This window comes from Macaca fascicularis, chromosome 16, assembly GCF_037993035.2.
Source record: "Macaca fascicularis isolate 582-1 chromosome 16, T2T-MFA8v1.1".
Classification (NCBI taxonomy): Eukaryota; Metazoa; Chordata; class Mammalia; order Primates; family Cercopithecidae; genus Macaca; species Macaca fascicularis.
Window position 1 is genome coordinate 36,033,696 of NC_088390.1, and position 15,835 is coordinate 36,049,530.

Here is a 15,835-nt window from a genome sequence, read left to right on the forward strand (position 1 = left end):
GCCATCTGCATGGAGTCACTCTGATGTTGTGTCCACACTGTCCAAGAAAGGTTTTAATGAATGGTGTTTGTTTACTTTATTTGGTCTTAGCCAAATGAGTAAAGACCCGGAGACTGGGCAATTTGAAAAGACATTTAGGAATCACTGGCTTTTCTCTGTTGATGCTACCATATAAACTAAGGATGACAGTGGGTAGGGAATGTGTGTGGAATTCCTGTGTGATTCACTGTAACTGGTATGCTAAATGCATGGTTAAGCTGGTGTCAGCATCGTCTTTCTGTAAGTTAAAGATCCCTTCTGTGAGCAGGACTCCTGCGGACTCATGTATGTTATATTTTGAAATATGTTTTAGAGGATATTTTAGGACTTAATAAAGGTGACTGATGTGTAAGGGGACTTAAAGGGAAGAAAAACCCCTTCTTCTATAGGGTAGCATATTTGGGATTATAATTTTCATTTTCTTTAGGTTGCTTTCAGTTTTCTTTTTTTTTTTTTTTTTTTTGATGTCGGGGTCTCGCTCGTTCACCCAGCCTGTAGGACAATGGCGTGATCTTGGGTCACTGCAACCTCTGCCTCCCAGGTTCAAGGATTCTCCTGCCTCAGCCTCCTGAGTAGCTGGGATTGTAGGCACCCGCCACCACACCCAGCTAATTTTTGTATTTTTAGTAGAGACGAGGTTTCACCATGTTGGCCAGGCTGGTCTCGAACTCCTGACCTCAGGTGATCCATCTGCCTCAGCCTCCCAAAGTGCTGGGATTACAGGCGTGAGCCACTGTGCCCAGCCAGTTGGTTTCATTTTCGAGTGAATCCAGCAAACACTCTTTTCTTTGACTTGCAGTTCCAGTATTGCTATAAAATTACTGTAATATGGGGATAGTTGTCAGTCTCAAATACATAAAATGACCAATTTCAGTGACCTTTTATCCTTTTAAGAAAACCTATTCTATGAAAATCCAATTTTGTGCAAAAAGTGGGAAATAAGTGGGGGCGCAAGTGTTTGCTTTATGAGACTTTATTTGATTCATGTAAATAGAAAATGGTTTTATTACATGTAAAATGTGATTTAAATTGGTCAAAATGACATTTTCAGAAAGTATACATAAAACATATGTACTCATTACGTAATGAGTACAAAAAGCGAGTCTCATTACATAGAATAAGGATTCTATCTGTGTGCCACGAACAACTTCAAAGAATTTTCTTTATATATAATGACACAGAAAGTTGTTCCTTAGCATCCATTTCAACTCCAGTTCCTCAGGAACATTGAGTACAAATTATAATGAGTTTATTTTCCAACTAAAGTTTAGTAGTTAAGCTAGTTTATTAGTTAATTTAGTTCTGACCTGTATGATTGAGAATAGATACAAGAGAATTACAGAAAGCAGATAGTGGAAATGATGAAGTGTACCGGCCTGACTTTCTGACAATTTGCGTGAAATGCTTGGCTTTGTAATTTTATATTTCTTTCTAGGCTGATACATTGAGTTTATTTAATTAGAAATAGACTGGTTATCTGTTTTTTTAAATGCTGCTTCACAGTTATATACTACTTAAGGTATGTAGCTTTGTAGTCAATCTAAATTGGAATTGGGTTTTTGTTATTGTCATTTGATACATTGGTCACTTTATAAATGTTTAACTTTTTGTTTTGAGTTAATTATAGATTTGCATGCATGCAGTTTTAAGAAATAATACAGAGAGGCTAGGTGTGGTGGCTTATGCCTGTGATTCCAGTTACTTGGGAGGCTGAGGCAGGAGGATCGCTTGAAGCTCAGGAGTTCAAAGTTGCAGGGAGCTGTGATGGTGCCACTGCACTCGAGCCTGGGTGACGGTGAGACCCCATCTCTACAAGGAAAAACAGTAATAATACAAAGAAATGTCATGTACGGGGCCTACCAGATTTTATTGTGCTTTGCTTTATTGCACTTTGCAGATATTATTTTTTACAAATGGAAGGTTGGTGACAATCCTGTGTCAAGCAAGTCTTGCCGTTTTTCTAACAGCATATGCTCACTTCATGTCTCTGTGTTACATTTTGGTAACAGTATTTTAGATGTTTTCATTATTATCTTATCTGTTATGGTGATCAGTGATCCTTGATGTTACTCTTGTAATTGTTTACAACCTCACTGATAGAAGAGGGTGAACTTAATAAATGTTGTGTATGTGTGGAGTTTTTTTGTTTTGTTTTGAGACAGGGTCTTTCTCTGTTGTGACCTTGTGACCAGTTCACCAGATGCCTTTTGGCATGTGTCTTGTCAGTCTTCATTGTAAGATCTTGGCAGGTTAGTGCCATATCTTTGTAGCCACCTTCTGACCCAATACCCTCCAGGGGTGCTTCTATATGTGTTTGTTAGAAGAGTAAGTGCATACTTAGTAATCGTAGATTTCATCAGAATAGTGAGTTTATCTGGAAATTTATATCAATTTTATGCTTAGATTTACCATCTGTAGTTATTGAGAAACTAATAGCAAAAAATACTTGACACTTACTATATGCGAGGTATTGATCCAATCACTATCTTTACAAACCCCTTTATTTGAACAAGTAGGTTTTATGATCCTTGCCAGTTTACAGATGAGAAAACTGGGGCACGGAGAAACTTGCCTTGTGTCGAATAACTAGTAAGTGGTAGATTCAGCATTTAAATAGCCACATAGTCTGTCTTTCACTACCATCTTTGTAATTTTTGAAATTTTTAATAACAGGATTTATATATGCTATTTATGACTTCCCTGCCTCCCCCGCCCCGAGACGTAGTCTAGCTTGTCGCCCAGTCTGGAGTGCAGTGGCGCAATCTCGGCTCAATGCAACCTCCGCCTCCCGGGTTCAAGCGATTCTCCTGCCTCAGCCTCCCAAGTAGCTAGGATTAAAAGCACCTACCATCACCCCCAGTTAATTTTTGTATTTTCAGTAGAGACGGGGTTTCACTGTGTTGGCCAGGCTGGTCAAGAACTGCTGACCTCATGGTCCACCTGCCTTGGCCTCCCAAAGCTCTGAGATTACAGGCGTGTGCCACTGCGCCCGGCTGGTATTTATGACTTTTTAAAGCTCGTTTGTTCCCTAATATATGCAATAATTTAGATGACCTAGTCCACTACTTTATAATGAAACCTTGACTTACTGCTTTGTAGCATGAACTTAGAAATTATTTTGGAAATAAGTAGTTGGAAAAATACATGCAAATATTTATTTGAGTGCCTACTGTGTACCTTACTCTATGCCAAGTGGATACAGATGTCTGGAAGTTTGTTTTCCTACTTCTGCTGTAAAGCGAGCCCTTCACCAAACTTTACCTATTCATTTATCCCTAAAATGGCTTTGTTTGTTTCTTTCTTTCCAATGTGTGCTGCATAAAGGGAAACAATTTACAGATGAAAGGTGTATTTGGTATCTTTATTAATATTCTTGAATTCTAAAGTCTGAAATTTGTTTTAGTTTCAAAAAAAAAAAAAAAAAAAAACAAACCTGTTTCCCAAAAAAGAAATAAACATTAAGGTGTAAATATTTACTATTTACAGACATCAGAATTATATTTGCCTATCCGATCTCAACAAGTTGGTTCTAATTCTTAAGTTCTGAATAGATGATAGTGACAACTTTGAGCTATTTAAAGAGAAAGTTCATTTCTTTATGCTGTCATTAAAACTGTTCCAACTTTAATTATCAGGTATCTCTGTGGAAAAAATCGATTTAAGCTAGCAAAAGTAAGATAGAAATTATTTGTTTGGAGTTTTTTTGAGACAGAGTCTCGTTCTATGGCCCAGGCTGGAGTGCAGTGGCACGATGGTCTCGGCTCACTGCAACCTATGCCTCCCAGGTTCAAGCAGTTCTTGTGCCTCAGCCTATTGAATAGCTGGGACTACAGGCACACATTAGCATACCCAGCTAATTTTTGTATTTTTGATAGAGACAGGGTTTCACCATGTTGGCCAGGCTGGTCTCGAACTCCTGCCCTCAAATGATCCACCTGCACTGGCCTCCCAAAGTGCTGGAATTACCGGCATGAGCCACCATGCCTGCTCATAAGATGGAAATTATATATATTGTATGCGAATGAAATTAAATTTATTTCAAAGTCCAGGCCAGCCATGGTGGATCACATCTGTAATCTCAGCCCTTTGGGAGGCCGAGTTGGGCAGATTACCTGAGGTCAGGAGTTTGAGACCAGCCTGGCCAACATGGAAACCCCCATCTCTACTACAAATACAAAAATTAGCCAGGCATGGTGGCAGGCGCCTGTAATCCCAGCTACTTGGGAGGCTGAGGCAGGAGAATTACTTGAACCCAGGAGGCGGAGGTTGCAGTGAGTTGAGATTACACCACTGCATTCCAGCCCAGGCAACAGAGCGAGACTCTTGTCTTTAAAAAAAAAAAAAAAAAAAAAAAAAATTAGAGTCCAGAATTTTCCCCAGATGCTTTCAAAAAGCTAGACATTCTGTATACATAAATGACTAAAAAGTTTATCTATAGATGTAGAAAAATTAATACAGGTTTTAAGTGTTCATTTAGTAAATTCAGAATTTGAATTTTCTTTTTATTTGCAGCTCAGATCGTCTGATAGAAGAGACAATAAGGTAGGAATAAGTTTTTGTTTTGCTTTGTTGGTTTTTGTTTGTTTGCACATAAATTTAATGAACAGTGTTACAGCTGTTTTAGAATTAAATAAAAAACATTTTAATGAACAGATCAGAGTTAAAGTTCATTTATCCTCCTTAAAGATTAAATTTTTACTGTGTCCTTCCCTTGTAAGAGATGTTTGACACCCAAGTATATTTCTATAGTTACTTTAAGTTGTTTTGCTTAAGTTAATTTTTCCAATTAATTTATATTTAATATTTTCAATCTCAATCTTTTTATTCTCACTTTTTAAAGGAAAGCGATTTTAAGCATAATTTGATAAATAATTTTATGCCATTCATATAGACTTTTCTGTTATAGCACCTGCAAAAAATCTGCAGTAATAGTTCATAGTATCTGTAATAACCTTGAACTAGTTTCTTGCTTAAGTTAAGGGACGTTTATTTGTTGTTTTGAACTACTTAGCTTTCTAGGTTTGATGAATTTTAAAATATCTATTTTATGACAGTAAAAAAGAACATTAACTAGATACAGTCTCTGTGCTCTAGAATTCACCAATATGTAAAGCATTGGTTTTCAGGAAAGGTAAATCAAAGTACATGACAATAACAAATGTGTGTGTGTGTGTTTGTATATGTGTGTGTGTGTGTGTGTGTGTATATATATATATATATATATTTTTTTTTTTAAGATAGAGTTTCACTCTTGTTGCCCAGGCTGGAATGCAGTGGTGCCATCTCGGCTCACTGCATCCCTCGCCTCCCAGGTTCAAGTGATTCTCCTGCCTCAGGCTCCTGAGTAGCTGGGATTTCAGGTGTGTGCCACCATGCCCGGCTAATTTTTTGTAGTTTTAGTAGTGACAGGGTTTCATCATGTTGGCCAGTCTGGTCTCGAACTCCTGACCTCAGGTGATCTGCCCGCCTTGGCCTCCTAAAGTGCAGGGATTACAGGTGTGAGCCGCCGCACCCAGCCACAATTGTATTCTGACCACGGATATTGGGCCTGTGCTAAAAGTACTTTGCCTGCATTATTTTATTTAATTTTCTCAATAACCCATTAGATAGACATGAATCATTAGGAACTATTTCCAAAACAAAAAAGAAATTAAGTAATTAGTCTGTGGTCACATGACTAGTAAATAGTATTAAGGATTCAGATCCTTCAGTCTTAGTCTAACTCTAGAAACAGAGCTCTATCTAAACCACTGCTATATTTACCACATTGTAGAAAGAATACAAGGTTTCGGGTCTGATTTGGCTTGGAACCTGCCTGTGCTGTTTATTAGATCTTAGATCTCTGTTCTTTAGATAATTTACTTTAACTTCTTGGAACTTTCATTTTCTTATCTGTTTAAAAATACAGTATTGATGATAATACTTACCTGTAAGACCGTTAAGGATAATGTGAAGAAAATGCCTGATCTAATACTAGGTAATTTGTAAATGGTAACTATATTATTAATACCACTCCTTTCTTTTTTAGCTTTTTATTTTGATATCATTTCAGATTTCAGAAAAATTTCAGTAGTGCAAAGAAGTCCTATATACCCTTTACCCAACTTCTACAAAGTTTAAGATGTATTGATCCTCTTCACTCCTAAGTATTTTTCATTTTCCTAAATATCTGTTTCTTTTGTATGGCTTCATGGATTCTTTATTCAATGGATTAGAATATTTTCCATCATTAATAATCTTAATACATTATAATCTTTTATAACAATAAGCCATTATTGTGTCTTGAATTTTTGTTTAAATTGTATGTGCTGAGCCTTCCACTTGAAGAAAGTTTTCACAGAATTGCCTAATGTTGACTGAAGTATCTTCCTTGTAACTTTTTCCTTTTCATCAGCACATGAGATCTGATCACATTTTGCCAGGAATTATTTACTTAAAGTTTCCCAATAATCCTTTTTCTTTTTTTCTTTATTTCCCTTTCTTTCTGCCTTCTCTTCTAGGGCCAGGCTGCCTTAATTAAGCTTCCACTTCAGCACTGGCCTATTTAAGGGCTGATAATATGAGTATAAAACTTGGGGTACCTCATAGGACAAAAAAGAAAAGGAACAATTGAGAACCATTGAATTGTTACCATTATTTTGCTAGTTAAAAAACTTGTTATTAGAAGGTCTTTTATTTCAGTATTTTCCCTTGCTTCAAAATGTGATAGGCATTACAAGAAAAGTTTCACTGAGTATAAAGCTAGTTATGATTTCTTATGAAGAATGTAAAATTTGTGTCAAGTAATATTTTTGCATATTCCATATGGAAAAATTCACCTTTTCCTTTTAGAGATACATTTTAAAACTATGTGAGTAACTGAATATAGACTTTGACAACAAGTTATTGAAAAGAGCTAGCATTTTTAATATTTATATATTTATTTCTAACCTTTAAATGTATGACTTGTATTATCTGTTGTTGAAAAAAACGTGACTGAGTTCAGTTCACAGAATAGGTAAGAGGTAAGAAAGTTGAAGTTCCCATAAGCATATCAATGATTTATCATTTTAAAAGCATTATATATTATTTAGAGCTTATATTTTGCTTCTAACTATTTGACCCTTGAAATAACAGCCTAGATTTCGTTCTGCTTGACTGTAAGTCATGAAATGAGATGGGAAAGTATGTCTAGATATACTTTGTGGTACTGGAAATCATGCTTCTTCAACAAGTTAACATAATGTATAGTGATGATATCTATTCCCAAAGGAATACAAAGTCCTTTGCAGAAATTATTTTTAACCTCTGTCCACTTGTGAGTCAAAGTATACAGGAAATGGTGATAGTTCCAGTTTAAAAAACAGAAGCAGGCCCAGCATGGTGGCCCACGCCTATAATCCTAACACTTTGAGAGGCTGAGGCGGGAGGACTGCTTGAGGCCAGAAACTCGAGATCAGCCGGAGCAACATAGTGAGACCCCATCTTTACAAAGTTGTTTTTAAAAAGCCAGGCATGGTGGTGCACATCTGTAAGCCAGCCACTTGGGAGGCTGAGGCAGGAGGAGCACTTGCATGCATGAGGTCAAGGCTGCCGTGATGGTGCTACTGCAGCCCCACCTGCATGGCACAGTGAGACCCTGTCTCAAAAAAATAATAATATATAATAACAAACAGAGGCATATATCATTCAAAGATTGATATATGGGCCAGTGTAGGTTTGAAAGCTGTTACTTTATACAAGACTATAGTATCTACTTGTAATACCTTATAAATTTTTTTACAAAACAACCACATTTTCAGTGTATCATATTTTGTCATAATCTCTCAAACTGAAAAATTATGAATAAGAACTAAATGATGCAAAGGAAGTTGTTTGTTAAGCTCTTTTGTGTTCCTTTCATTTGGGGATCAAAAATTCAGTGTATTGTGCGGTTGACATTGCTCCCTCCTTCTGCTCTAATCTTGACTGGTGATTCTCTACACCTCCAACATTGCTATGGTCCTAGATGTCCTTCCTCCATTATCCTAAAATAATTTCCTCTATTGGATTACCTACTTCTTGGGATTAGTGCCTCCACTTTCTTACTTTATTCCCTTATTATGCTGAACCACGTCCTTAGTAACTTCCTGAGAAAGAACAGGAGGTAAATTGTTTTGGACTGCCCACATCCAAAATGTCTTTATTCTGCTCATATTCTTGATTCATTATTTAACTTAACCAAGATAGAATTCTGAGTTGGAAATAATTTTGAAATTTTTAAAGGCATTGTTTCCAGAATTGCTTCTAAAGTCCAGGCTGGACACAGTGGCATGCATCTTTTCCAGTCCAATGCTCTGGACATTGAGTGAACTCTTACAATCTGGAAACTCATCTTCAGTTCTTGGAAATTGTCTTACATTCTTTATCATTTTCTTCACTCTTCTTTCTCTGTTGTTTCATTCAAAAAAATATTAAAAAGGTTAAGTGTTGAGCCTTGTGAATTGATCCTTTCTTACCTTTTCTCTGTTTTCTATTGATCTTTTTGTTTAACATTCTGGGAGATTTACTGAATTTCTCCTTCCAATTCTTCTATTACATTTTTATATCAGCTCTTCATTTAATTTACATGAGCTCTTTCCTGAGAGACAGATACACACATTTATGTGTATGCGTTGTGGATGTAATAATCTTTTATCTCTCTAAAAACATTAAATATAATTTTATTTTAGAGTTTCTTGAGCTTCGTTTATTGCCCCTGTTTGCTCAGCCTCACTTTTCTGTTTGCTGGGTGGTTTTATTTGAACTCTGTCTTTTATGTTATCTCCTCACACATCTGGTGAGTATTGGCTGTTCCTTCATATTTAAGGGTGTGACTCCAAAAGAGGATGAGCTTCCAATCACTCATTGCTATTACCCAGACTGGAGTGCAGTGGCATGATCATGGCTCACTGCAGCCTTGACCTCCTGGGCTCAAGCAATCCTCCCACCTTAGCATTCTGAATAGCCAGGACTACTGGCACACACCACCATGCCCAGCAATTTTTTTTTTTTATTTTTTATTTTTCTGTAGATATGGTGTTTCTCCATGTTGTGAAAAGAATGTGTGTTGGGAAGCTCATCCTGTGAGCACAGGATGGTGACCCTTGTTGAGTGTTAGGCCTCACCGTGCATGATTAGGCGGACCTGGCTGTTTCACTGGGGACCTCAAATTGCTAGACCTCTATGTCTCTTCTCCTGGGCTAGGTCTTCTGCTGGACTGGGGACAGCCACCTAGCTGCATGGGTTAGGGAAGGCAATTGTGGGGTATGGCAGCTCGTTGTGCAAATTTCTACAAATCTTTTTTTTTTCATGAGACGGTGGCTTGCTCTGTGGACCAGGCTAGAGTGTAGTGGCGCCATCTCTGCTCACTGCAAGCTCCGCCTCCCAGGTTCACGCCATTCTCCTGCTTCAGCCTCCCAAGTAGCTGGGACTACAGGCGCCCGCCACCACACCTGGCTAATTTTTTGTATTTTTTAGTAGAGATGGGGTTTCACCGTGTTAGCCAGGATGGTCTCAATCTGCTGACCTTGTGATCCGCCCGCCTCGGCCTCCCAAAGTGCTGGGATTACAGGCGTGAGCCACCGTGCCCGGCCCAAATCTCCATTTTTAACCCTACTCCACAGTTCTTCCCTCAGAGAGACTGATCCCTTCAATTCTTGACCTTTTCCAAGATCTGTGGAAAACTTTTTAAAATCATTGCTTGACTCGTAATTTTATTGAGGTGAATCACAGTGGTGGATTTGGAGCTGCTAATGTGTTTTTTTTGTTTGTTTGTATGTTTGTTTTGGTTTTACCCAATTACATTTCTTTATTCTGAAATGTCATTTAAAAAGACCAGACCATAATATTTCCACATGAACAGATATTTTTCTGGAATAGGCCTAAAAGTATTGGGAAGGTGGGATTGTCAGCATTAGAACACATGGGAAATCAGGACCCCGGAAGAACTGTAATATTCTCTAGGACTTTTCATTTTCTAAATTTGCAGAGATACTGCCTGTGATTTCAGTTGAAAGTGATCCAAATCCTAGTATGTCCATATTAATTGTGTGTGTGTGTGTGTGTGTGTGTGTGTGTATGTAGCTTCAAATGTTATTTAACATTTCTTAAGTGGAATTTTTCTAATGTTCTTTTCCTTTTTCTTTTTCTTTTTTTTTTTTTTGAGACGGAGTCTCACTCTGGCCCAGGCTGGAGTGCCTATTAGACACTTGTATATTGTATATTATAGAAGTATAGTGTTCTTATTGTAACAACTTAAATAATACTAAAATGGATAAAGAAAAAGTCAATCTCCTGGTAGTACCCCTCCATTCTTAACCCCTGAAGCAATTTGCATTAACTGACAGTTGTGTAACTTTCTGATACCTTTTTCACTGTCATACTAACATCTCCAAAGATGTTTGTTTCTGAAAATATTAGAGGATTCATATTCTATACATTCTGTGGCTTGCTTTAATCACTCAATATGTTATAAACATCCCTTCAAGTTAATAGAAATACTACTGTTTGTTTTGTTTTGTTTGAGACCGAGTCTGCGCTGTTACCCAAGCTGGAGTGCAGTGTCACGATCTCGGCTCACTACAACCTCCGTCTCCTGAGCTTCAAGTGATTCTCTGCCCTCAACCTCCCAGTAGCTGGGATTACAGGCACTCACCACCATGCCTGACTAATTTTTGTATTTTTAGTAGAGACAAGGTTTCACTATGTTGGCCAGGCTGGTCTTGGACTCCTTGGCCTCAAGTTATCCACCTGCCTCAGCTTCCCAAAGTGCTGGGATTACAGGCATGAGCCACCGCGCCTGGCCCTAACTCATTTTTTTAAATAACTAAATATTGTATAATCACTGCCTGTGATTTCAGTTGAAAGTGATCTAAATCCTAGCATGTCCATGTTAATTGTGTGTGTGTGTGTGTGTGTGTGTGTGTGTGTGTGTACCTTCACTTGTTATTAACATTTCTTAATCTCTCAGATAGGATTTTTCTAATGTTCTTTTCATTTTTATTAGACATTTATACATTATCAAAGTACATTTATATATTATCAAAATATTCTTATCGTAACAACTTAAATAATACTAAAATGGATGAAGGAAAAGTCAGTCTCCTGGTAGTACCCCTCCATTCTTAACCTCTGAAGTAACTTGTGTTAAGTGACAGTTATGTATCTTACACAACATACTGTTTGAATGTTCCTTCCAATTTTGGGGGATTTTTTTGGGGAGGTCTTTTTGCTGCTGTTGTTCGTTTTTTACTATTCCAAAAGTTTTTCAATAAATATTCTTTTACAGATTGAATGTCGCTTATCCAAAATACTTGGGATCAGAAGTCTTGGGGATTTCTGATTTTCAGATTAGGGATGCTCAACCTGTGTATATCTCCTTACCCAATTTTGTTTCTCTTTTGCCATCTCAAATCTTGCAATTCAAGTTTTGATTCATGTGTCATTTGTTTAGAATACTACCTCTAGGATTTCCCTTCAGTAAGATGCATGGTGGTTTACTCTGTGAGACCTCACCTGGCCAAAAATGTGTTCACTCAGCTCCCAGATAGGTCCAGCTATGAGAGCCTCTTAAGCAGTGTCATACCAGGTAGTGATGCATCCATCACTGGGCAAAGCCCAGCAGCTCTTCCCCTTAGGGGCTGGGCATCACACAAGCTACAAGACTCTCGGCTCTCTGCTTGTCGTCTTTGTGGCTGCATGTAGCAGTCCTTTCCCAGCTGCAGTGCCTGGGAGCAGTTTCACTGCAACCCCTGTATATGCAGATCCATTGTCTTCCACTGTCTGGGTTCCTCAGGAAGTAATGAAGCCCTAGGTCTTTGCCTCAAGAAAGATTTTTGCCTTGAAGAAAAATCTAAGCTTCCCTGCTGTCAGTTCCCTGGTTCTCTCTTCACTTGAGAGAGTATAGCCTTCCACCTGGCTTTCTTCCCTGGAGATCTCAAGGGAACTTGGGGCCTCAGATGGACCCTCCCCAGTGTGTCTGCTTTTGTTCTTGTGCTACTCTATGGAGGAAATGGGCCAAAGGTCAAGTCAGGAACTTATACTCTCACCATCATCTTCCCCAAATCTCAATCTCTTGATTTTTTTTAAAAAAATTTTCAAAATTGCTCAATAGCATTTCATTTTCTGTTGCTATTTATAATGTCAACATGCAAAGCACTCTCTGTGTGTTACATATCAAAGTGGATACTGACCCTGCCCTCTATGACTAATGTCCAGAGAGATAAGACTATGGGAAATGAATAATCCTGGAAGTGATAGCAAAATGATATTAACTTAGGGCCAGGCTTGGTGGCTTACACCTATAACTCCAGCACTTTGGTAGGCGGAGGTAGGAGGATAGCTTGAGCCCAGGAGTTTTGAGACCAGTGTGGGCAACATAGGGAGACCCTATCTCTACAGATAATTTAAAAATTTAAAAAAAAAAAAAAAATTAGCCAGCCATGATGGCACATGCCTGTAGTCCCAGCTACTCAGGAGGCTGAGGTGGGAGGATTGCTTGAGCCCAGGAAGTCAAGGCTGCAGTAGCCACAATCACACCACTGGGCTCCAGTCTAGGTGACAGAGCAGGACCCTGTCTGCCCCCTGCCACCCCCAAAAAGGATATTAACTCAAGTGTCTTTTAAACAGGACATCAAGATAGTCACATGGAAGAGACTGTGTTCTACAAAAATGACTTTTTCTTTTCTCTTAATCTTTTCTTTTTTTTGAGACAGGGTCTTGCTCCGTTATTCAGGCTAGAGTGCCGTGGCTCCATCACAGCTTGCTCTAGCCTCCCCCTCCTGGGCTCAATTGATCCTCTTACCTCAGCCTCCCTAGTAGCTGGGACTACAGGCACACACCACCATGTCTAGCTAATTTTTGTATTTTGGTAGAGATGGGATTTCACCACATTGCCCAGGATGGTCTCGAACTTTTGGGCTCAAGTGATCCTCCCACCTCGCTCTCCCAAAGTGCTGGGATTACAGACATGAGCCACCACACCCAGCTGTTTTAGCCACGTTTAATGAATCTGTGACCTTTGTCAGCCATCTTGGAAACTCAGCATAATGTTGCATGCATGCCTAGTTGGTTCTCAAGTAGAATTTTGGAACCTAATCTCTTCATAAATTAAGGGCTGGTTGTATATGCATATTTTATGATATTTTATATTTCTTTTCTATTTTTATAATTCCCTTTCAACAGTTTTTCCTGATTAAAGATATTTTAGTAGCTGGTCTCTTTTTAAATTCTTTTTAAACTTTTTAAAGTTTTTAAACTTTAAATTTTAAGAAGCGTTTGTAATATGTGATTTGTCTGTTTATGTCTTATCTTGTTTGTTATTTTGAAGCAAACATAGGAAGTGGCCTACTGCCTTGTATAAAAAGATACCAGAAGAGTGGAGTCATTTGGAAAAAGCACAGTGGGAAAGTGGCTTGGGAAGTGATTTTTTTCCCCTTATTTTCTGGCACAGTGCTTTCTAAGATGATGTTGTTCACTGTAGTTTTCTTTCACTTTTAAGGGCATGATGGTTCCAGGCAGGATAATCTTAAATGGTTATTTGTCATCTCTTTTTCCCCTTGCAGCATTGCTATGGCAACAAAAGAAAATATGACTTCACAGAGAGGAATGTTGAAGTCAATTCACAGCAAAATGAACACTTTGGCCAGTATCCTTTTTAAATGTTCGCAGTTTCTGTGTTTTGAGGGTAGAGGGGAGAAGTGTCTGTGTGTGCTTTTTATAGGGGGCAGGTTGCCATCACTCAGTAGCAGTAGAGCCTATCAGTAATTGCATAATATGAATATACTGTGCATTCCTACTTTGTGAAAGTTTATGCTCTTTAGTACTGTTCCTAAAAGACTGCACCTCAGAAGTTTCTTACTACTAGATGTAGAAGAAAAAAATTATAAATGTGAATTTAAAAATTATAAATGTGAATTTAAAAATTATTCACCAAATTCTTTCACATTTTAGAAAGCTTTTAAATTCATGTTAGAACTCCACAGTATACATTATTCTTACCTAAACATGATAAATTATATGCCTTTTCTTTGTTATTTTTCCCATTTAGAGATAAGTCAGTGGCAGATGCTTGGAACGGGGAAGGAAGGAGACAGCCACCCGTGCAGATGAGCTGTAGCTACTGACAGAGTTTATACAGGCTGAATTCTGGGATACATTCTCCACTTGTTTGTTGTAACCTCTACTTTAACATGTTTCAGTTTTCCATTTTAAATAGGATTATTACTACTTCCCAGAAACCCACTAGGGAACCAGAAAAGCCTGACACTCTGAGTCATTTGATTCAGCGAACCTCTGAAAAGACAAGCCTTCTAGGCAAAAAAAGCTTTCCTTCCCAACTGCCAAAGGGGAAGGTACCTAGAATTTTCAAAAGCTGAGTATCTTGTAGTCCTAGATAATTTAAGGTCACTTTTAGTTTGATATGTCTTTGCCTAAGGAAAAGACTATCCTGATGTGTGCCGTTATTCCCCAGTCTGCTGTGAATTTTGTTCTTCCCGTGTCACCCTGAGTATAAAACCACATGTCCAAAATCACATTTTAGATAGGGCTATAAAATTTACAGAGTGCTGTTATAGACATTATCTCATTCTACTAAACTGTGAACTCGATTGCCAGCCAGAGCAAAAGCTAATTAGTGAATATAAGAGTTTGTATTTAGTGAAACTTTTGAAACTTTGGAATAGAAGTGTGAGTCAGATAGCTGGTGATTTAAAACACTAAAGCCTTTCTCAATTGTTCATTAGAATTTACCACCAGTCTTCTTTGTGACCTCTTCTCTGCTACTCTGTACGCATCTCTCCCATAAGTTCTTTCTCTCTTTTTTTTTTTTTTTTGAGACAGAGTCTCACCCTGTTACCCATCCAGGCTGAGTACAGTGGCACGATCTCAGCTCACTGCGACCTCCAATCTCCCAGGTTCATGCAATCCTCCTGCCTCAGCCTTCCGAGTAGCTGGGACTACAGACGTGTGCCACCACGCCTGGCTAATTTTTGTATATTTTATAGGGACGGGGTTTCACCATGTTGCCCAGGTGAGTCTCAAACTCCTAGGCTCAAGCAATCGTTCAGCCTCGGCCTCCCAAAGTGCTGGGATTATAGGTGTGAGCCACCTTGCCCAGCCCAACACTAAGTTCTCTTAAGACAAAGTAGTATACCGGAACCTAGCATAGCACCTCATACAAATTAGTCACACAGGAATTTCACAGTTATTCCAAAAGAGTGTGTGTTTAGAAAAAAAAAAAAAATCAAACAAAATGGGTGTGGGTTAGTCAGGGCTAAAGTTTAGTTCACTTTCCTCCTGTATCTGCCTTCTGCTGCGAAGTAACTTTGAAAATGTTAATAATTCACCAGTGTCTGATTATATAGACCCTAGGGTTGGTTCCCACGAATTGCCTGAATCCAAGGCAGGAAAGGATCAGGTATCTTCAAACACTCAGGCAGAACTCCCCAGTCTCCTAAGAGAAGAGGAAAAAAGAGACAGAGAATGAAAATGAGGAAAGGGAGGGAAATGGACGGTGGTGGCGATGGGAGCTGGCTCTAACTGTGCCTCCCTGCCAGAGCTCCTCCATTCCTGGCCACGCTGGCTCCCACCCTGTCCTGCAGCCTGGCAGTAAACCCTCAGTGCTTGGGAACTGTTATCATCCTTTTCTTCTCCCTCTGTGTTATTATTCTTATTTGTGTTACACACAAGACTGGGAGATATGTATTGATTAGGGGCCTTGAGCCGCAGCACATTCCCAGTTTGGGCAAGTGCATCTGCTAAAGATTCCCTTGGTATGAGTTTCTTCCCCTATGCCTTT

At 38.6% G+C, this 15,835-nt stretch overlaps 1 protein-coding gene across 14 annotated transcripts in view; it reads left to right on the plus strand.

The window, feature by feature from the left end:
* GOSR1 (golgi SNAP receptor complex member 1) overlaps window positions 1–15,835 on the plus strand; it is a 52,785-nt gene that overhangs the window by 32,567 nt on the left and 4,383 nt on the right. For 6 of the 14 annotated variants that reach the window (XM_065531163.1, XM_065531164.1, XM_015438137.3 and 3 more), the window contains exons 7-8: window positions 4,552–4,581; window positions 13,602–13,684. In XM_065531163.1, the coding sequence (XP_065387235.1) occupies window positions 4,552–4,581; window positions 13,602–13,684 (113 nt within the window). Of the gene's footprint in view, window positions 1–4,551; window positions 4,582–13,601; window positions 13,685–14,086; window positions 15,291–15,835 lie in introns of those variants that run through there. The other 8 variants (XM_074018947.1, XM_045375200.2, XM_074018945.1 and 5 more) reach the window with 4 other exon arrangements.